The sequence below is a fragment of the Puma concolor genome, chromosome A3 (genome assembly GCF_028749965.1).
Source record: "Puma concolor isolate L17-30 chromosome A3, mPumCon1.1.hap2, whole genome shotgun sequence".
NCBI lineage: Eukaryota > Metazoa > Chordata > Mammalia > Carnivora > Felidae > Puma > Puma concolor.
Genome location: NC_141669.1, coordinates 126,551,400 through 126,574,203, shown reverse-complemented (window position 1 = coordinate 126,574,203; position 22,804 = coordinate 126,551,400). Strand labels below are relative to the sequence as shown.

At 53.9% G+C, this 22,804-nt stretch overlaps 1 protein-coding gene across 1 annotated transcript in view; it reads left to right on the top strand.

Moving 5' to 3' along the window:
* Positions 1-22,804, top strand: part of CDH22 (cadherin 22) — a 66,880-nt gene that overhangs the window by 5,266 nt on the left and 38,810 nt on the right. The window contains exons 2-3 of the mRNA XM_086702364.1: positions 3,535-3,829; positions 16,006-16,125. Of these exons, the coding sequence (XP_086558490.1) occupies positions 3,535-3,829; positions 16,006-16,125 (415 nt within the window). The remainder of the gene's footprint in view (positions 1-3,534; positions 3,830-16,005; positions 16,126-22,804) is intronic.

The following is a 22,804-nucleotide window of genomic DNA, read 5'->3' as shown; positions in this document are numbered from 1 at the left end:
GGATGAAGTGGGGGTGGGGGGCACCTCAGAGGGTTGCCTGAAGGAGAAAACAAGCTAGGTTTAAAAGACAAGAAGGTAGGGGCGCCTGGGTGGCTCTGTCGGTTGAGCATCTGACTTCGGCTCAGGTCATGATCTCGCGGCTCGAGAGTTCAAGCGCCGCGTTGGGCTCGCTGCCGTCAGCACAGAGCCCGCTTCGGATCCTCTGTCCCCTCTCTCTGCCCCTCCCCCACTCATGCTCTCTCTCTCTCTCTCTCTCTCTCTCTCAAAAACGAACATTAAAGGCAGACGACGGTACTAGAAGGTACTAGATGATGCCCCTGTCTCTCCGTCAGGTCACGATTTCAGCCTGTGGTCTTGTGTCAGGAGACGGGGACGAAGGGTGACCCTTACTCCCTCCTGAGACCGGGGTGGGAAAAGGAGACTAATTTGCATCGAACACCTACCATGTGCCAGAAGCTTCCACACATTGTCTCATGGATCTTTGGAGCGCAGGGGAGCAACAGCGTGTCCTTTACGGATGAGAAAACTGAGGCTAGGAGAAGGGCAGCTTCTGGCTCAGGGCCACGCAGCAGGGCAGTGGAGAGACTACTCCGGTGGCCGGTCCTGAAGCCAAAGCCCGTCACCTCTCCTGATCTGTGATGTGCAGTCCTCTCCCAAATGATGAAAGAGAGGCCGCCTGTGACTGGGGCCGGGACGAGGCAAAAGGGGTGTGTGTCCAGGCCCCCTCCTCCAGCCAGGCTGACAGATTCGCAGGGGCCACAGACGGACAAACTGCACTTTGGAGTCAAACAGATGTAAGCCCAGCTCAGTCTCCTCACCTGGGAAAGGGGGATACATTGATGTGCATCTGATTCCATCGTGGAATTAGATTTCTACAGAGGCCCCACAACACATCTGGCACATAGTAGGCACTCTGTACATAAGAGCACTGTCCTCCAGCCTCCACTCACAACCGAGAGTCTTGAGAAGTGTCCGTCTGGGATAGAGACCCAGGTGCACTTTCTGACTCCGGAGCTGGGACCCAGGCAGGCTGGGCAGGCAGCCCCAGCCAGGCCCAAACCCGCAGCTCTGAGCTCTTGGTTCTGGCCCACGTCACTCAGCTCGGTCTGACTCTGCAGTCCCCGGAGGGTAGCCACTGGGCCACCACGTAAGCCCCAGGTCATTCTTCACAGAAGGACATCGGTGACATCACCGCTGGGTTCCACTCCCTCCTTCCCACCCGTCACTCGTGAGTGATCCCTGCCCAGAGTCTGAGTTCACATGTAAGCAAGTAAGGTCTGCAGGGACAGGATAGAGAGCCAGGGGACAGAAAGGGAAGGCGGCGATGATCTACAGAGGGTTCGGGTCATTATGAAGTGCTCTCCTTTAATCCTCACTGCACCTGTGCCAGAAGGGTTTGATCTAGTTTCTCAGGTGGGCGAACGGACTCAGAGAGGAAACATGAACAAGCCCATGATCCCAGCGTGGGTGAGCGATGGGATCAGGAGATCGGCTTCCCGAACTTAGCTGTGTGACACAGTGAATGACTTCCCCTCTCTGTGCTTTAGTGTTCTCATCTGAGAAATGGGGAGAATAATATATTTCCTAGGGCAGAGCTGCAAACTACTTAGATGATAGCTGTTAAGAATCACCCCCCAGGCTGTCTGTTCCACCACACGGCTCAGAAACGTTCACTGACACAACAAGCAGACGACACGTCCGATTGGAAAGTGCGTGGAGGCACTCGCAGACGGAACAAGTTGACCCTCTCCTCTCCCCATCTCCCCTGGGCAAAGGTGGAGGGAAGACATAAACAGCAAACAGGAGAGACGGGTCTCCTCATCCCCGGCACTGCCGATGATTCAGGGCTGACGTCCTGAGATAATTTTATTGGGGGCATTAAACTGAGTTATGAGGTTTTTACAATCCAGCCACTTATGAGAAATCTATTAACAGTAACTGGACAGGAAGAAGGCTTCTCGGTGGAGCCCAGAACGGGCATTAATTGGGGCAATCTATAACAGGACGGGGACCCGGAAAGGTTCCACCAGACGCCTCCATTTACTCCCCGCAATTTCTGCTGAGAATCAGCAGACTCGCCAAAAAGAGAGAGATGCCCATTAATCGGCTAATGAAATATGAAAATGTTTATGGGCCATTCAATCTTCCAAATGGCACTTCTATAATCCACCTTTCAGACACAGAGTTCCACTAGCAGAATTTATACCCGGGTTCCTCCCGCGTGGCAAGGGGTGGGCTTTCGTTCTTCTCCGTGACGACTTCATTGGCACCTGTTATCCTGCTGAGTGGGCTGGGGTACATGGCATCCTGGCCCGAAAGGGGCCTTAAGGATTCTGTCATTCGCATTCAATCTCTGTAGAAGCTCAGAGCGGGGCAAGGACCCCCCCCCAAGGTCACCAGCTTCATTGGATGATTTTCCCTGTGCCTAGAGCTGCCTCAGAAATTTGGGCATTGGAGGATCGGGACCTAGGTATTTCCGTTTTGGAGAATAGCCTTCCTCCTGGTCCCTTGCCCAAGAAATCTGAGTTCAGTGAAAACAGCCTGGGCTTTGGAGCCTCACGGTGCCTGGATTAAATCCCAGTTATATATAGCTAACATTTAGTAAATAATATAATAATAACGATAGCTACCATTTATTGGACACTTATTATGTCTCTGGTAGGGCTGATTTTCAGCTGGTACACACCAGTACAGTTGAGCCGGTCGTTAAGATAGTGGAAAGGTAAATAATCTCTCTCCTCTCCCTTGGCCCCAGTTGCCTCAGCATCTTGGACCTCTCCCTCATCCCGTAGCCACAGGGTCCTGCCTGGCCCAGCAAGGGCCCTGCTGCGATGCCATGGCAGTGCCCCCGCCATGTTGGCTGGTAAATATCACGTGCCCCGTGGTGCCAGGCAAGTGCTAATATCTTCTGTGGACTTTAAACTGAGCCCCCCAGCACCTCGAGGAGGGAGGTGCCCGTATGATCCACGTGTTACAGAGGAGGTGACTGGGGAGGCCCAGAGAGGTGCAGTGACTTGTGCGGGGACACCCAGGGGGATGATGCTCTAGCCAGGGCCACGTCGCACTGCCTCCTCCTCCCCGAGGGCTGCTCCCAGAAGGCTTGACAACGGAGTGAGAAAGCCCAAGCCGGAGGCCAGATCCGTTCCTCTAGCTGTCTGACCTTGAGCAGACCATCCCACGACTCTAGTCCTGAGGAGGAAAAGGAAAAAGAAAACCAGCTGTAAAATAAGGATAGAAAACCTCCTCTAGCAGGTTGTTTTTTGTTTTTTTTTTTAAAGAAGTACGTGAATTGCTTAGCACAGCTCCTGGCACGGAGGAGGTGCCCCTTCAGTGTGCATTCCCTTTCCTCCCCCCTCCCTTTCTCTGCTCCCTGTCCCCACCACATGCCAGGCTCAGAGTCTGGCGGGGGTTAGACCTAGAACTCAGGATGAGGTCAGAGACAGCCATTTGGAAGCTTGTTCGAAATGCAAGCACCAAGGCCCCCCCCCAGACCCACTGACCTGCCCCCCCCCCCCGCCCCCGCTGCCTCCCCAGATCCACTCGGACTCGGACGAGGGTGACGGGGCCATCAAGTATACCATCTCAGGCGAGGGCGCTGGGACCATCTTCCTGATTGATGAGCTGACGGGAGACATCCATGCCATGGAGCGCCTGGACCGGGAGCAGAAAACGTTCTACACGCTGCGGGCTCAGGCCCGGGATCGCGCCACCGACCGCCTGCTGGAGCCTGAGTCGGAGTTCATCATCAAGGTCCAGGACATCAACGACAGCGAGCCCCGCTTCCTGCACGGCCCCTACATTGGCAGCGTGGCTGAGCTCTCACCCACAGGTGGGCGGCGGGCTCCAGAGGCGCGGGGCTGAGCCAGGGCGTGGGGGAAGGGGAGCTACGGGGCTCTGAGTGGGAGCCTGCCTTGGGGACCGGCTGACACCCTAGAGGGGCAGGAGAGACAGGGACCGCTGCTCCAGGCAGGCAGGGGCTACGGGCATGAGCCCAGGTGCCCGCAGGGGCTCAGGCATAGTTATGACCCGGTCACAGCTGCGCCCCTGGACAAAGGCACACACATGACCTCGGGCACATTCACGGACACAGACCCCACACGGACACGGCCCTACGTGTGGACGCAGCGACACCCTGGGACACGGACACGCCCCACGTGCAGTCACGCACACGGACCCAGCCCCACTTACAAGTTCGGCTGACCTGCACGCGGCCCTTCCCCGGAGCTCAGCCCCACGCAGACCTCGCACGGCCCTTGGCCACAGCCCCTACACAGGCGCGGGTGCACCTGCCCGCAGGCGCACCTGTACCTGGAAACGGCCAGAGCCGAACACAGCTGAAACGAGGCCCAGCCACACAACCAGACATGACCTCACCCCCAGCGCAGCCACATACGACCCCACTCAGGAAACGGCCCCCCACACACATGGAGCTGACGCACAGACACAGCCACCCCTACAGAGACACGGGCAAGAGCCGCAGACAGACGTTACCCTCCGCGGGCCGGGCTCCACCAGAGTGTAGCTACAGGAGGCCATGAATGTGGGTGCAGGCTGCTGTAAACACACACACACACGCGCGCAGGTCCGCACGTATGCCTGGTGTGCATGTGCATTCACACGTGAGTGTGCAGTGACCAGATGTGGCTGGTCAAACGGCACTTTAAGGCCTGTGCGTGCACAGGACGTGCTATGTGTCTGTTTGAGTGCATTCATTCATTCACTTAACAAGCATGTACAAGGACCTACTATGTGCCAGGCACTGAGAACATGGCATTGAAAAGGCAGACAAGTCTCCCCATCACGGAGGATAGTTTCTGGCTGAGGAAGACAGGCGGGAAGCAAGTGAACACACACGTCATTGGTCTGGGAAGGCTTATCTGAGGAGATGACATTGAATGGAGGCCTGAAGGTTGTGAAGGATGGGCCCTGGGGGAAGAGGATTCCAGGCAGAGGGAACCGTAGCTGCAAAGGCCCGGAGGAGAAGTGGAGAGGCGATCGGGTCGTGCAGCCCTGTGGACCATAGTCGGGGCTTTGCCTTTTATGCTGAGCAAGCCGGGAAGTGAGTGGAGAGGCTTGTTCAGAGGACGGATACAATCTGACTTAGTTTTAACAGGATCCCGTGCTGTTCTGTGAAAAATAGATGGTGGTGGGGCTGGCCGTGGGGCAGGGACAGAAGCAGAGTGCCCATTGAGAAGGATATTGCAATTACCTGGGCAGGAAATGATGGTGGCTTGGAACGAGGTGGGACCAGTAAGGGTATAGAGAAGAGGTCGACTGTGAGGTGTATTTTGAAAGTAGAGCTGAACGCATTTGCTAATGGATGGGATGCGGGGTGCGAGAGAGAGACAATTCGGGGATGATTCCCGAGATTCTGACCTGGGCAATTAAACTGATGGGATTTCCATTTACTGAGACGGGAGGAGCAGCTGGAGGAATAGGTCTGGAGGACGGAGGGACATCAGGAGTTGGTTTCCATCGTGCTGAGTTGGAAGTACTGATGAGACAGCCAAGCGGAGTACCTTGCGAAAGGCACTTCAATATATGGGCTCGGTGGAGAGATAAATCGAAAGTTGTCAGGAGCAAAGACCCGTGGACTTTCAGAGCCCAGTGATTACCTAGAAATCAATTTTGAAAATGGGGGAAACTGAGGCTCAGAGGGGCAGTGATGTGTCCACGGTCACACGGCAAGTCTTGGACTTCCTTGGTCCTGCAGCCCCTACTCACCCACTCAGACTCTGGCCCTGTCTCGCTTCATCCCAAACGGACCAGAAAGACCAGAAAAGACCAGAAAGGTGGGAAGAGATGAGGCTGGAGAAGGAAGCAAGAACCATACCCGAAGGACTTGAGGGAGGCGCCGAACCTGGGAAAGACTTAAGCAAGGGAGCGATGGGCGTTTAGAAAGCTCCCTCTTCTACAGTTCGGAGAACGGGTGGGGACAGGGGACTCAGAGGGAGGCATCCACCTGGTCTCCACCACTTCACTCCCACTTCAACTCTGAGAGATGGCAGGGCCGATGGTAGCATCCCCATTGGACAGATGGGAACGCTGAGGCTCAGAGAGGAGAAAATGTGCCCACCGTCACACAGCAAGTCGGTGACTGAGGAAGTCAGGGCTTGGGTCCCAGACTGTTGGAGTGGCAGTGTCTCTGTCAGACTTGGGGGAACCAAGGCCGAGAGAAGGGCAAGGGCACATCCAAGGTCACCCAGATTGTTGGAGGCAGAACCTCCCCCCACCCCCACGCACACCCGCCACCGCCGGGTGGGTTCGTGAGTATCAGCCTCAGGCGCCCCTGTGCTGCCTCACCTCCCTCTCCCAGCCTACTGACTCTGACATTCAGCTCAGGGAAGAGTCAGGCATTGGGACTCAACTCGGACAAGCCAAGGAACCCAGGAGGGGGAGGGAGGAAGCAGAAATTAAATTAGTTTATTTCATTTGAGCAACTTTTTGAAGGGAAAGCAAATCTGACACCGGGGTGCTTGCGGAGACTGCAGGCAGCTTTGAAAATCAGTCACAATTACTGAGCCTCCTGATCTGGGCTGAGGAGGGCGGGCCCGACAGGCGGCACCAGGATCTGGGCAGCTTCGGAGATCAGAGGGAGCAGGGACGCAGCTTGGGACATGAAAGGCGGCGGCGCTCGCAAATTAAACCGCTCACAGCTTAAAAAGGAAGGGAAGTGTGCCGGGGGCCTCCGATGAGCCACGCTTCTGAGGAGGGGCAGCCAGGCAGGCCGAGCCTGATGCGGTGAAGCAGGTCCTGCGGCCGACAGTCAGGAGGCCTGGCTCCCTACGTGACCTTGGGCAAGTCCCTGCCTCTCTCTGGGCACAAAGTGTTCTTCTAAGCACCGAAGGGGTTCGTTCACGCAACAGACATTTACTGAGTGCCTACTCTGTGCCAGGCGTTGGGGATGCTTGGGAAACCTACATACATATAGAGCAAGGAGACAGACAAGAAAGAAATAAACAAGCCAATATAGCATCAGCCCTGTGGTCCAAATGCTGTGAAGCTAAGGGAACTGGGCATTATATTGGGGGAGTGCTATTCTAGAAAGAGGAGTCAGGGTGGCCTTTTTTTTTTTTTTAATAAAAGAGGACATTTGAAGGAACCAAGGAGCTATGTGAAACAGTGGTTTAATACTTTGTTGTGCACCCACATTACAGTGTATTGTTAAAATACAGACTGATGCCCCTATTCCCCCCAGGGTTTTTGATGCAGCAGGTCTGGGCTTTTAGAAATGTTTGCATTTTTAAAAAATTCCGAGGCGACGCTGCTGTTGCTGGCTCAGGAACCACACTTGGAGAATCACTAAGCTGGAGGGAGACTGTTCGGGCAGCGAAAACAGCAAGTGCAAAGGCCCTGAGGCATTGTGTGTTTGTCACCTTTGAGGAATAGCAAGGGGTCAGTGTGGGTGAAGAGAGGAGGGGAGGGTGTCCAGTGAGATCAGAAGAGGTTACGGAAGCCGGATCACGTAGGACGCTGTAGCCATTGAAAGGATTTTGGTTGTGCCGTGATCGAACTTATACTTTTAAAGGCCGACTTGTTGGCCACCATGTTGAGAATAGACTTTCGGGAACACACTTGGAAGCAGGGAGATCAGCGCGGAGGCAGCTGTGATCGTGCGGGCGAGAGGAGAGGCTGATTGGTAGGCGAGTGTAGGGTTTAAGAAGGAATGCGATTCCGGATGCCTGTTGAAGGTAGAATCAACGGGGTTTGGGAGGGATCGGATATTGGGGGGTGAAAGAGAGACAAGGCCAGGATGATGCTGAGATGGGGAATGCTCCAGAAAGAGCAAGATTAGAGCACAAAATGAAGACTCCAGTCTCAGACATGTTAACATTAAGACGTCTACCAGCAATGCCAGTGGAGTTGTCAAGGGGACAGTTGGATCTCTGAGTCTGGAGGTCAGGAGCTCGATCAGGGTCAGAGATTCAACTGTGGAAGTCATCAGCAGAGAGGAGGAACTTAAAGGTCGAGGCTGGATGAAATCAACAAGAGAGTGAGTTTTGAGAGAAAAGACTTGGACTGGACAATCGCTTCATGTTGGGGGCACCAGACCCCTACCCACGAGTGTCACAACCTGGCCAGGGGACAGCGAGTCTCCGCAGGGCTTTCATGCACGATCCAACTGCACCTACTTATTAATGCCAGCTACGTATAAGACAGTATGCTTGGCACTGTTGAGGATGCAGAAATGAGAAGTTCAAGCCAACACACATCTATTAGCCACTGCTTTATTCTGGGCACTGCAGGGGATGTAAAGATAAGTGATTGAATTAAATCCACAAATGTTTATTAGCACCCATTATGTACGAGGCCTCTAGTATACTTGGCTCTGTCTGGGTTGCAAAGATGAGTCACCTAACTTAGCAAACATTTATTAGCACCTACTTTATATATAGCCCCAAGGGGGTAGAAGAATAAGCAATTGCTTTCAATTCAGTAAACACGTGTTAGTGCCTACTGGGTACGTGGCAACCTTGCTAGGTATGTGGGGATGGAGAGATGAGCGAGACACTCCCCCTGGCCTCAAAGTGGTGTCAGATCAGTTTCGTCTCTGGGGCCAACTCCGGTCAATTGGCAGTGACTGTAGGGTTGTGTTGAGAAGGAGTCTGAGGCCTCGTTCAAACGCTGGAGAAAACGCCGCAATCGATTAGTGATGTCTGCTGCGAGCAAAGGCAAGAGAACGGGGTGGCTCATTTGAAAATTTTTTTTTAACGTTTATTTATTTTTGAGACAGGGAGAGACAGAGCATGAACAGGGGAGGGGCAGAGAGAGAGAGGGAGACACAGAATCCGAAGCAGGCTCCAGGCTCCGAGCTGACAGCCCAGAGCCCGACGCGGGGCTCGAACTCACGGACCGCGAGATCGTTACCTGAGCCGAAGTCGGACGCTTAACCGACTGAACCACCCAGGCGCCCCCGGGGTGGCTCATTCGGCAGAGGATTGGCATTGTTGGGCCCTGGGACTGGGGCTCAGTGGGCTGTGGAAATGGGCAGGGGCTCTGCCATGGCTGGTTTTTCCACGTATCCCAATTCCTCTGTGAGCAGCATCTTTAATAGATGGAAAAGAGGCCGTTTTGCAGTACAGTCCACGCTTCTTGGGACATTTACTAAATAACAGCTGTCAGCCAACACTGCTTTCGCAGAGCTATTTCCCTTTATCCTCACAATCCTGGGGAATAAGCAGGGCAGGTATCACTGTCCTCATTTAACCAATGAGGAAATAAATGCAGAGAGAGATAAAGTAACTTGCCTGAGTTTCCAGAGTAAGAGCTGGGGCCAGAACCGGACCCAGAACCCGGAAACGGAACCCAAGCCACTGGCCTCAGCCTGTGTGGGAAACAGCCAGGCACAGGGCCTTGACGGCTTGCAAAAAGCGCTTTCACGTCCCTGATCTCCTCTCGCTCCCCCGGGCGCTCTCGGGTCAAGTGCTGACATGCCCATTTCAAAGCTGAAGAAACTGAGGCTCATGAGGGGAAGGAGATAAAAATTGGAAGAACGTACTCTCCGACTGCTGAATCCTGTGCTAGGGGGAGGGGGGCGGTGGCAGGCAGCAAAGGAGGAGGGCAGGAGGCAGTGTGTTCCCCAAGGGTCTCATTTGGGGAGGGCAGCAGCAAGCTGGGAGCCTCCGATTGTCCTGTCTGCAGCCAGAGAGAGTGTGGCTCAGCAGCCCTCGGGCCCAAGCCAGGAATCAATCGCTGGCCTCTGCAGAGACAACTTCTAAAGATGTTTTTAATTAAAGTCCAGGAAGATCTATATGTGCAATATCTCCTTGCCTAGCAACGGCACTGGCTCTCACCACCCAGGATCGGCGGGGGCGGGGGTGGGGGGCAGAGGACAGGAGAGTTTTTGGTGGGGAGAGGTGGCAGAGAGGAGCAGAGGCCCTGGCCCTCGGGAGTCGTCCCCATGGCCCAGGGAACCTGGACGGTGAAGACGGTATCCCTGCCTTTCTTTGTCGTTTCCATCAACAAATTATTCAACAAACACGAGCACCGTCTCTAGGCCAGGCCCCGTGCAAAAGGGTACGGCACACAGTGGGTGCTCTGTAGATGTCGGATGACTGAATGGAACTGAACTGTAAGCAAAAAAAAAAAAAAAAATGTTTGCTTTCTGCAACAGGCAGAGGGATCCTATCGCAGACACTTGCAATGTTTCTGTCCCAAAACAAACAAGGTGACCAGACTACTTACTAGAGGGTCCCCTTTAAACGCGGAAAGGACAGAGGGCACAAGGGTCTCACACTGGAATGGAGGAGAGTCCTTTCTCTCAGGGGGACAGATTAGGCTCCCACAAATATTCAAGGGTTGCCTGCACGGCTGAGTCCGTGGCTGGGACCTATGAGGAGAAAGGGAGGGGACAGTGTCGCAGAGGTCACTGGAGCCCCTGGAGAAGTGTGTTGGCAACATAGGGCAGCCTCGTCCAACGGAGCCAGAATTGCTGCTTCTTTTTGTCCCCCTCCCACTCTCTCCCACTCTCCTCTTGCTTAATATGTATCTCTGCCTGTCTCTGTTTCTATATAAGTCTACTTTCTGACTTTATCTCTGCATTTCTACTTCTTTCTGTCACATTCTGTGTTCCACTTTCTCCCTGTCTCTATGTATCTCTGCCTCTCTGCTGCTCATCTCTCTGTCTCTGTCCTAATTTCTCCCCACATGTCAGAGTATCTGTTTTCCCACTTTTCTTGCTGCCCGTCTCTCTGAATCTCTGCCCCTCTAATCCCTTGTCTCTCTGTCTCTGACCCATTTTCTAGCCCCTTCTCTCAGTGCCACCCTCTCTGTCACTTGTCTCTGGGCCTGCATCCTCCCCCTCTATCCCTCTATCCCCCTCCCCTGCAGCCACACTCCTGCATTCTCCAGCAAGTCATTAGGCTGCCCTGGCTGGGCGGGCGAAAGCTGTGGAGGCCAGCCCAGTGAGCCGGCCTTATAAGTGATGATCAAAGAGGGAGCTGGGAGGGAGAGTTTGAGAAGGGGTTTGTTTCCCGTGTAATCTGAACGTTCCCAGGGACTCGACAAGTGGTTTTTAATTTTTAATAGAAAGCATTCCGCGCCGTTCTGGCAGCAGCAGGGGGTGGGACTCATTTTTTATAAATGTTTGAGAAGCTAAATGTGAGCTGAGGGTTTCCCCAGGCCCAGCAGGGCAGCAAAGGGAGGTAGGGAAGAGGCAGGATGGTAATAATTACAAACATCTTCGTAATAATGACACTTGGTCACCTCGTTTGAGGACTCTGTTCTTTTCCAAAGTGCTTCTTCTCTTTCATCTCATTAAAGGGCCTCCCTCACCCAGGGAGGCAGGAAGGAGGAGGTGTTATCTCCATTTCACAGAAGGGGAACTGAGGCCCAGTCAGGTTACTTTTCCCACAGCCACGCAGCTGAGGAGTCGGCGGGGATGACTTCCTTAAAGTCCCCTCCATACAGCACCACCTCCTTCCTGAGCTAACTGGGACTCCTCCTGGGAGTCCCAGAGCACAGATAGTCAAGTTGAGGGGACAAGAAAGGAAAGAATTCTGGCCTGGGAACCAGGCCCTGGGTTCCAATTCTGACTCCATGACAAACCATGTCAGAGTCACCCAGATAAACCAGAGATGAGGGGTGACCATGTCCCCCCACCGCTCCTGATAATGGTGCCCAGGCATCTCCTACTCCAGGCCGAGGACGCAGCCCCAGAGACCTTCTGACCATGCAGAGAGAGGAGAGAGGAATAAACGACTGAGCGCTGCTACATGGTCAGCTTTAGCAGCCGGGTAAATCCATTATCTCTAGTCCTCGGAGCATCCCTGAGAGGCAGAGGGGCGTCCTCTAGATTAAAGGTGAGGAAAGAGGTCAAACAGGGAGAAAGATTTGACCAAGGGCACAGAGTGAGGAAGTGGTGGGATTTGAACCCAAGGGTCACCCAGGGTCATCTCCTCGCAGGAGGGTCAGCTGTCTCATGCTGGTTTTGCCTGGGAGGAGCACTGCTGACTTGGTGGCGTGTGTCACCCTTACTTCTTCCTTCCAGGTTCCGGTCTCAGCACAGGTGCAGTGAGTCCAGGAGGGTGACCTGGCGGCTCCAACAGACCTGGGTTTGAGTCCTTCCCTACCACTTACTAACGGTAGAACCTTGGGAGGGTCATGGAGCAAAGGCTCAATGACTCAGTTTCCTCATCAGTTCAATCAGGGGTTTGGTTTAGGGCGTCCGTTCTTAGCCTGGGATGAACTTAGAATCACTGTGGGAGCTTTTAAAAATACCCTTGCCTGTGCCCCACCCCAGGAGAGCGCTGTTGAATTGGTCTGAGGTGGGGCTCAGCATCAGTTTTATTTTAAAGCTCCTAAGAGATTCTAATGTGCAGCCACGTTGAGAAACACTGGTTTCTGTGCTCTCCAAGGACCAGCCTTTCCATAGCTCACATTCCACATGGAACCCTGGGCCCTGAGATCCTGTTTTACCCAAGAATCATTTGGGCAACCCTTCCTATGCCAGCCTATAGGCCCTTGACCCCATGTAGCTCAACAGCTGGCTGGCATAAGCACCACGACAGTGACAGCTCATCCTAGCCAATCCCAGTCCTGCCTCTGGAAGTCTGAGCTTGAACCAGCTGTTGGGCAGGAAGAATCCTGAATGCAGCTCCTTGCCATTCCCCTCCTCTACCCTCCCTCTCCTTTCTCTGGCTCTTCCCTCTCTCACTTGCCTGTCTACTTCGACTCTTATTGACCTCCTACTTTATAAGGCCAGACACATGTGAGTTTTGATGTCAGATCGGCCTGGGTTTGAATCCCGCCTCTTGCCAGGTGAACTTGGCCAGGCGCTGTCCTCAGTTCTGAACATGGGAAATCTATTTGTGTTCTCACAATGATCCTGAGAGTTTGGGAGTAATACTACCCTAATTTCACAAATGAGGAAATTGAGGCACAAAGGGCTTCATTACCTCACTCAGCCTCATTTCTCTGTCTGTAAAGGGGAAATCTTACTAGAGCTTACTTCAAGCTTATTTTGCAAATTCCATGAGATAATATACGTAAATGGCTTATCGTAGTATCTAGCACAAAGTAGTTATTCAATAAATGTAATCTATCATTATCATCGGATAATGATATATAATAGTGGGTTTTGTTATCATTTATTATTAATTCACATTTTCACCCTTCCCTGTGCATAGCAGTTTCCTCATCTGTAAAATGGGACTGATGTAGGATTGTACTATGCTTGTTCCTATCAGCTCACAAGAGGGAAATAGTGATTTTCTGTTTTGTGAGCCAGCTGATCCACATTGGTAGCTTGAAATTGGCCCTGGTGAGAGTATTTGGAAATCAACATGGAAATCAACAAACACTACAAAGCAGGGCCTTCCTCCCCACCCATCTACCCCTTGGAGACGATGGTTAAACATTTACCAGCACAACACTGCATCCACATCACACAGTTGACCTGAGGACTAAAGGAGGGATTGGACATGATGGTCATCATAAAATACAAACTGCTGAATGTAGGGGGTATGACCCCGAGGTGGCCTCATAGCAGCCATAGGCCTGGCACCCTTTTCTCTGCTCATTCTGGGCTACGGCTGACTTGTGAAGAAAGTAGGAGGGGGTCTGGAGCTAGGGGAGCCACTGGTGAATCACTGACCCTTCACCATCCCCACGTGTCGGCATTAACTGTAATGGCTGCAATAAAGAATCCCGGATTGGGGAAATGATTCCATCATCCCCGCAGGAGTCCCTGGGATGCAGCCAGGGAGACAGGGAGAGAGAGGGAGAGAGAAAGAGAGAGAGAGAGAGAGAGAGAGAGATCAACCATGTCCCTGGGGAGTCACTCAGCCTGACATTGTGCCTTGTCCAAGGGTGGGGGGAACAGGCAGAGGAGAATGACAAGGAGACCCTCTCTCATAACAGTTACAACAGCTACTGTTTATTGAGCACCCACCATGAGCCTGATGCTTTATGTATCTTCGCCCTTTTCAGCAAGTCTGTGAGGGAGGCATGATTGTACTATTGTATACTGGCGTGCCTTGCCTCCGAGACAACAGCAACCTGCGTTTACGGAGTTCTTAGCAAGAGCCAGGCACTGTCCTCGGTGCTGAACATGGAAATCTATTTGAATTCTCAAAACCAATCCCAGCAGTTTGGTAGTGCTATCATCCTCATTTCACAAAGGAGGAATTTGAGGCACAAAGGGATTTGTGACGTGTTCAAGGTCAAACTGCTAATAAGTGGTGGAGTCATCACTGATCATGATTAAGTACCCTGGGCCACCATCCCCAGAGCCACTCTGCCTGTGCTGACTCTGCCACCCAGGAGGGCTTTGGTCTCAGAGAGTCCTGGGCTCAAATCCCACCACTTCCTCTCTGTGTGCTCTTGGTCGAGTCTTTTTACCTGTTTGACCCGTTTCTTCACCTGTACCCTGAAGGGGCCCACTCTGCCTCTCAGAAACACTATGAGGGTTAGAGATGATGGATTTAAGTGGCGGGTGAAGCCGGACATTCGCTTCTCTGGGCAGCCCTGACGTGGTTGACATGGAACCGCAGCTGCCAAAGAGAGGCGCATTGCAGGGCCGGTTTAAGAGGCTCAGGCTGGGAGGGGGGACACGGAGAAGGAAATGAGAAATGCAAAAGAGTGAAAAATAAATACATGTGTCTGTCTGGAATGATCGAGGGCCCCAGGCTGGAGGCGGGAGAGGCGGGCGGCAGGCTGGGTTTAGCAGAATTGCTGCAGTAGCATTTCCAGAGCCTCACTCATTAGCCAAGCAGTGAATGGGCCTCCCCTCCCAGCGTGCCACCCTGCTGGCCCAGAGAATCCAACTTCAGCCACAGGAGGGCCCCACCCAGAACCTCATCAGGTCTGGGCGCCATCCCCTCCCTAGCAGGGCACTCAGAAGGCAGCATCTGCTGGAAGTGAGGTCTGAGTCTCATCCCCTTGGGTGAAACTTGAGGTCCCAAGTCTCATCCCCTTGAGGTTCTGAGCCCCCCCCCCGAGATTCCTCTTGAGTCTTCTACCTCACCCCCTGCTTTCTGGAAAGGTTCAGATGGCCCAGAAGGCTTTGCCTGTGTCTCCATCCAACAACCCCTCCCCCACCCCTCCCCTCACCCCCATCCTGTCCAGCCTCACGTCCCAAGCCCTGATTTCGTCAAATTGAACATGATGTCAAATTAGAGCCATCTCTGGGACAGGCCGAGAGAAGCTCCCAGTTTAATGAGGCAGCGTCGAAAATCAATAACTTAATTGCCGCTGTTTGATGGACTTTTATCCAATTTATACTCTCCCCAGCAGCCTACGTGCAGAGCGTGCGGAGCATGTGGAGAAGTGTGTGTGTGTGTGTGTGTGTGTGTGTGTGTTTCTGGGGGCAGGGACTGTCTGGGCACCTAGGGGGAGGGGCGAGGAGGGCAGGAGGGCCCATAGCCAACTACTTTCCAAAGGGAAAGCTGGGCCCTGCCATCCTCCTGCCCCAGATACAAATGACACTGGCCTCTGAGCCCCAGGGAACTTGGTTATCCTCTGGGCTGCCCCAACTCTCACCGGGTTGGAGGGGGAGGAAGGCAGGAGAAAGAGAATTCCCTTGAGAAGTCAGGAGGGGCTGGGGTGGGTAGGGAGACCCCTGCTTTGTGAGTCAGGTGCCTGGTTTCCAGTCCTGGCTCTAACCCTGACCCTTATGGCCTTAACTGATGAAGATGACCATTGCCACCACCCACTGAGAGACTGAGCCTAGTCTGCCCTGAGAGTTTGAAATGCATTCCCTCGACGTTAAGAACCAAGGACTACCCCCATTTGCTGACGAGGAAACAGATTCAGAGAAGCTGCCTTCCTGCAGCTGGGAGCCACCAAAGGGAGATTTGAATCCTGCTCTGATTCCATGGTCATGCTTGAGCCACAGGAAGGCCCCAGATCAGGAAGCGGGTTGGGAGTCGGTGTGGGGATGGGGACTGTGAGGGGACTGGCCATGACCCCCAGCCCGCATCTCCTCCCCCAGCTTCCCTGGGGTGGGAAGGACAGGCACAGCGGCCCCCGGGTGACCCCCCGTCTCTCTTGGTCCCCCGGGCCCAGGCACGTCGGTGATGCAGGTGATGGCCTCAGATGCGGATGACCCCACGTACGGCAGCAGCGCTCGGCTGGTGTACAGCGTGCTGGACGGCGAGCACCACTTCACCGTGGACCCCAAGACCGGTGAGGGGCGGGGCCAGGCCAGAGGGGCGGGGCCTGGGCGGACTCGGAGGAGGGGCGTGAGAGAGAGGGCGGGGCCAGAGGGCGGGCCAAGGTCTGCGATCCACCTTCTAACCGGACCGCGCAGAGAGTGAGGCCGGAGCGGGAGGCGTGTTGCCTGTTCCAGGGTTGCGGAGAGGGAAGGGCGGCCAGACAGAAAGAGCGAAGGGCTGAGGGACAGAAAAGAATAGGCCTGGGGGCGCCGGCAAGACTGGCAGAGAAACAAAGAAGCAGGATGCGGCCACATGGGGCGCCCTGAAAGGACTTCGGAGGTCCGAACTAAGCGGCCCTCGTGTCCTTGGTGCCAAACTGAGGCTAGTGTGGCCTGCAGCCCTTAGGGGGCCGGTCGTACGTGTATTCGGGGGAGTCAGCTGGTGGAGGGCATCTTTGCAGCTGTTGTGAACGCTCTGTTCAAAGGGCAGTTGTTACGGATCTGTTGGGAGGACCCCGTTGGAGAAGAATGACTTCCTGGCTTCTTCTCCCTCCCCCGGCACCACCAAACACAGCCCCCACTCACTTCGTCTGAGGTTAGAACCCGATGACGTCTCTGAGGGGCCTTGCCACAGTGGCAGGGAGGGCAGAGGAGGAGAGGCCCAGACCAGAGAAGCGCTGCGCTGAGGTCACCCAGCCAGCGGGGCGTGGCTGCGGGCGCCCAGCGGGTGTTCTCCCTGCGCCCCGCGGGGGAGGGGCAGGGCAGGGCAGGGGCGACGGCGGGAGATGAGATGCGGCAGCCCCGAATGTTTAGAATGTTTACCTGGTGCCGTCTTGGGACTCACAGTCCAGCGGGGGCTGGGGCACACGCACGAGCAGTTGGGATGCAAAGTTGTGGGAGGTGGTGGCAGCTGATCCCCCAAAGGCTCGGAAAGTGCGGTCCTGAACGCGATTCAGAGAGGGGCATTCTAGGCAGCGGGCATGGTGCGGGCAAAAAACTAGGAAGGGAAACAACAGCCTGAGGCATGAGGGGAATTGTAAGCAACTCAGGACTGGGGAAGCAGGCAGGCTGAGATGTGACGTGGGCTGGCTGGCGGGGGCCCGACTGGGCCCAGTCAGTATAAGCCAGGCTCAAGACCTTGGATTTTATTCTAAGGGTAGTGGGGGAGGGTGTATGTGCGTGATGGATCTGGGTTTTGGGTTTTTGTTTGGGTGTTTGTTTTCTTGGGGTCGGGGGTTAAGGATTCCAGGCTATGAGCACAGTTATAATTGTATTATCTCACACATAGTATCTTTGTCATTTTTTTTTCCTCCTTGCAAAAGTAATACATTTTAGGAAACATTCCAACATTTTAAAATGTTAAAAAAGAAAGAAAGAAAGAAGAAAAGGAAAAAGAAAACAAAATTCCTACCCTTATCTCCAGTAATTGTGGCCCAAAGGTAGCCACTTGGTGTATATATCCTAGGAGATTTTGGACTCACTCACTTGAAAAATATTAAGTTTTTTAAATAGGTAACACACTTCAAGGTTCAAAACTCAAAAAGTAGTCCAAACAGATATTTAGTAGAAATTCCTCACCCCTTCCAGTCCCCCAGCCGCCCAGTCTGTGTCCCCAAGGCAACCAATGTAATTTTCTTGGATATCTTTCCAGAGCTATTCTATGCATGTACAAGAAAATAGGTACATGTATTTGTTTTATTTTTCTATACAAACGGTAGCTATAAACACACACTATACACACTGCTTGCCTTTTTCACTTAACAATACATCTTGAAGATTATTCTATATCAGTACATAAAGAGCTTCCTCATTCTTTTATTTAACAGCTGTTGTGGATACACTAAAATTTATTTCACCAGTCCCCTATTGATGGACACTTACGCTGTTTCCAATCTTTTGCTACAACGAACAATGCTACAGTGAATAACCTCATACATATATCATTTTGTGCTTGTGTGAGTATATCTGCAGGATAATTTCGGGGAAGTGGAGAAGCTGGGTCAAAGAGCACATGCATTTGGAGTCTGGATAGATAATGCCGAAATGTACCAGATTACACTCCCGAGAGCCACGTAGGAAGGCACCTGTTTCCCCTCCTCCTCACCAACACTCTGGGTTCATTGATGACTTTTAGGCAGGGAAGTGACATGCTCAGGTTTTCATTTTAACAAGATCCCTCGGGCTGCTCTCGATAGCATGGCTCAGAGGCGGGAATTGAATTCAGGGAGACTCAGTAGCCTGGGGTGCCCAGCAGAGAGCCCCAAAGGACAAACACCAAGGTCTGTGCCTTTTCTCAGCCCCTACCCAGCCTCCTTAACCTGCTCCATCCAGTTAGGGAGCCAAAGATGACACAGGATTGGTGGTGAGGGTTAGTTGAGATGCGGAGGAGGGAGAATGAGGGATGACAGTGAGATCCTGCTCAGGGCAAACCTTGGGGACCTGGATGAATGTAGGGGACTAGATTGAGGGGTTCCCACCTTTGGGTCTTGGGATGGGAAGGGGCCCCATCTACAGCAACAGAAGGAGGAATGTGGATTAAGAAAGCTAGGAGCAGAAGAATGAGTGAATGTGCCCTGGGATCTGGTGCAGAGCTAATTAATTCCATTTTAACCATAGTGGCTTTAAGATGAGCGAAGGGAGGAAAGAAACGTTTAGAACATCTAGGAGGCCGTCCGAAATATGGCCCAGAGCTCTCTCAATAGCCGGGGCTCTTTAAGCTTTGGTCTCCCATGCACACAAGAGGGATAATAAATTCTCATCTCACATGATTACTGTGAGGGTCCAACGGGAGAGTTCCTTCACTCACTCAACAGCTCTTTGTTGAGTGCCTACTAAGTGCCCGGCTCTAAGCATATGGCAGGAGGCAAATCTAAGACCCTACCCTCCAGGAGCTTTCATCCAAGGAGGGAATACAGACAGTAAGCATATCAATGTGTAACAGAACGTCAGGTAGCAACAAGACACAGAAAGCAGGGTAAGGGGATTGACTTAGCTGAAGAAATCAGGACAGGCCTTTCTGGGGAGGTGACGAGTGAAGTGAGGGTATTAGTGTCTAGGAGGGAGCGTGCAGGCCAAGGGAGCAGCAAGCATACAAAGTGCTCGGCTCAGTATCTGCTACCTGCCCATACACCGAGGGGCTGCTGCCACTGCTGAAGCCTTCATTCATTCAGCCCGACGAGGGGGCCTTAGAGTTGATCCCCTTTCAGAAAGAGGAAGAGACCGGACGTGGAAAGAAGGGAGGGGCCGGGATTGAGTCTGGGAGGTGGCAGGGGTGAGCAGTTGGAAGACCAGACTCCAAGACGATGAGGACGGCCAGGTTGTAAGCCAGAGCATGGAGGAGGGTGGCAAGTGGGAGGCCGTGGGGCCCAGGGGGCGGGGCAGGAAGGGCTCCCAAGAGGCCAGCAAGCGGGCACCAGGCTAGGAAGGTGAGGCAGCGCACACGAGCTCCCCGTCCTAGGGTCCTCAACTTGCTCAGTCGGAGAAGGTCTTTGCTGACATTTCCCAGGAAGGACCAGACTCCCCTCCCCCGCCCCCCACCTACCCTTGCCTTCAGCCCCACTGCAGGAGCCGCCCTGGTGCCATTCCCAGCCCGAGCTCCATTTCCCCAGCCAGGAATATTCCGCTGATGCGGGTCTATATTTAGCAGCTGCTGCGAGGTACAGTCTGTTCTCGCTGTGCAGATAGCAGGGAGCAGAGCCGGAACGGGCCCTGAGAGGAAGGGTGTGAGGGAAAGGAGGAGGCGGGGTGCCATGAGGCCGAGTGCCAGAGGAGGAATTAACTTGTGTGTTTTAAAGGCCAGGCCTGCCAGCAAGCCCCCCACAGGGGCTACGGGGATGGCATTTGTGGGCTAATGAGGCATCGCTTGGGCTCCAGGGCCCCTTCTGCAGAATTTGGAGGGGACAGCAGGGGTGGCGAGGACGACGGCTGGAACTGGGGGCGATGGGTGAGGACAAGGCTGCAGGGAGCCGTGGCCAGGTTCTAATTCCCAGCCCCCTCCACTACCACCGCCCCCGCAGGAATAGCAAGGCTCTCTCAGAGACTTCAAGATCCCTGCTGAAAAGTCTCAATTGGGGCCAGACATGTCTGTTTTCCCGGGATGAATGAAACAAACCTTTGCTGAGCACCTTCTAAGTGCCAGATCCTTGGGTCAGGATGATAAACTAAATCTGGTTTCTGCCCCCACGGGGCTTCTGTTCCAACAGAGAAGCCAGAGACCAACAGACAATGCCACCCACACAGTGAGAGGGGGGACAGAGGGTCCGTGGCCGTAGGTCAGGCAGTCCAGATGTTTACTGAACACCTACTATGTGCCAGACCCGATAGGTAAGATGATGAACAAGGCCAGTATGAACCTCTGCCCTCATGGAACTTATTTATCGGGTAACCAAATCCAGGACTTGAGGAGTGGGGGGATCATCAAGGCATCCCCGGAATGTGAGACCTGTCACTGGCAACTTTGTCTCATTGAACTGTAGCCCCATTTTATAGAATAGGAAGCTGAGGCTCAGGGGGACTCAAGAGCTTGCTCAAGGTCAGATAGCATGTAAATGGTGGAATGAAGACTCGAACCAGTCTGTTTGACTCCAAAGTCCCTCCTTTCTGTACTGCCTCATATGTGACTCTGTGGCCCTTATGCATAGTAGGTCCTCAATAAGTAGTAAGTAGCATAGTAGGTCCTCAGTAAGTAGATCTAATAAATGAGTGAACGAAGGGACTTAACCGAGCCAGAAGGTTTCAAGAACGACTGTAGGGGCGCCTGGGTGGCTCAGTCAGTTAAGCGTCCGACTCTGGGTTTCAGCTCAGGTCATGATCTCACAGCTTTGTGGGTTCGAACCCCACATCAGGCTCAGTGCTGGCAGTACAGAGGCTGCTTGGGATTCTCTCTCTCCCTCTCTAGCTGCCCTTCCCCCACTAGTGCTGTCTCTGTCTCTCTCACTCAGTCTAACTCAGTCGTGGGCTGATTTGGGACTTTTCCCCCAGAGCCGGGGGAAAAGGCACCAGCCTCCAGGGTGCTCCTCCCAGCATCAGAAGGTGGGAAGTGGGGAGCGGAACACAGCAGGTTAACAAAATATGCCGTCAATTCCTCCCACCCCTCTAGATAAAGTGACTTGGCCACTGCTCCTATCGAGAGGGGAAGTCTTGAGGGGTGCCTGGCTGGCTGAATCTGTACAGCCTGAGACTCTTGATCTCAGAGTCATGAGTTTGAGCCCCTCGTTGGGCTTACCGAAAAAAAAAAAGAAAGAAAAGAGGCGGAGTCTTGAATCTGGGAGCAGAGACTGTGTTCTGCCAAGTCCCAGATTAGACCTTAGGAGACCTCGTGGCCTTCACTCTTCCTCTTCGAAGACCACCATCTAAGGAAGCTAGCCGGCCTGCTAGAGACAGGAGAAGCCCCAGCTGACAGCCGGGACCAGCTGCCACACGTATGAGGCATGAGGCCACATTGGGCCTTTCAGGCAGCTGACGAGCCAGTGAAACGCGGCTGCACGAGTGAGCCCAGGAGAGGAACGGGCCCGGGAACGTGATTTCTCCATCAGCTATCTACGGCTGTATGACAAACTGCGCCCAAACATAGTGACTTCAAGCAGCAACAGTTTATTATTGGTCATAATTCTGTGCGTTGGCTGGGCAGTTCTTTTGCTGGGGTCACTCGTGTGGCAACAGTCAGCGGGCCAGTCAGCTGGGACAGCTGGCGTGGCTGGGCCCCTCCCTCCGTGTGGCCTTTCCTCCTGGGCTTTTTTCCAGCACAGTGGTCTGGGGGTTCCAAGAGGACAGGCCCCCCAGCACACAAGGGCTGGTCGAGCCTCCGCTTCTGTCACACTCGCTGATGCCGCGTTGGCCAAAGCAAGCTGCGTGGCCAAGAGTCCGTGTGCCAAGCGGTGACCCAAGGGTGTGCGTGACAGCTGGTGTGCTTTAGGGGGAGCACTGCAACCTACCGCTGGATGTGATCCCAGGGCTGGGTCTAGAGGCAGCAGAGCCGCTGGGTACCCACCTCCTAGTCTCCCAGAGATGACAGCTCATCATCTACATGCCTTCGTGACCAGTTTCCAAGAGTTTAGTGTCCCCACGTCCTCTGGAGCTAGAAGTGGCAGGAGCAGCAAGGAGTCCACCCACAGGGGTGGACCTCGGCCAGAACCTAGCCCTCAGCCCCACTCACGAGCTTTTGGAGCACGAGCTCACAGACGCTCGGCGGCCCCGAACCCCAACACCCCTCTACATTCAGTGAGGTCCTGGATGCAAAGCGAATGCACACAGCTTAGCAGGCGGTAAGGGCTCCACTGCTCAGCTCCCCTCCGGGCCCCTCTGACTGGTGCGCTCAGGGAGCCCCTGTCTCTGGCCCGGTGGCCATGCCACCATCGGTCTGTCTGCTCTCCCCTTCCTCCCTCCCACCACCTTTCTTCACCCCTTCCCAGCGCTGTGACTCCGTTGTCTGTCTCGGTTGTTCTCTGCCTTTCTCTCCCCGCTCCGTTCTTTCTCTCCCTGCTCCTCTCTCTCCAGGCCTTTGGCTTCCTGTTCTTCTCTCTCCGTGTGTCCTCCTGAGTGTGCGTTTCTCTCTGCTTGACCACTCCCCTCTTTTCCTCTCTCTTTCTGGGCTCCTTAGGTCTCCCTCACCGTCTGTTCCCTGGTCACGAAGGCGCTGTCCCCAGTGCCTGTCTCTCTCATCTCTTCCCTCCTGCCTCTCACTAGGTTCCTCTCCATCTCTCTTCCCCAGGC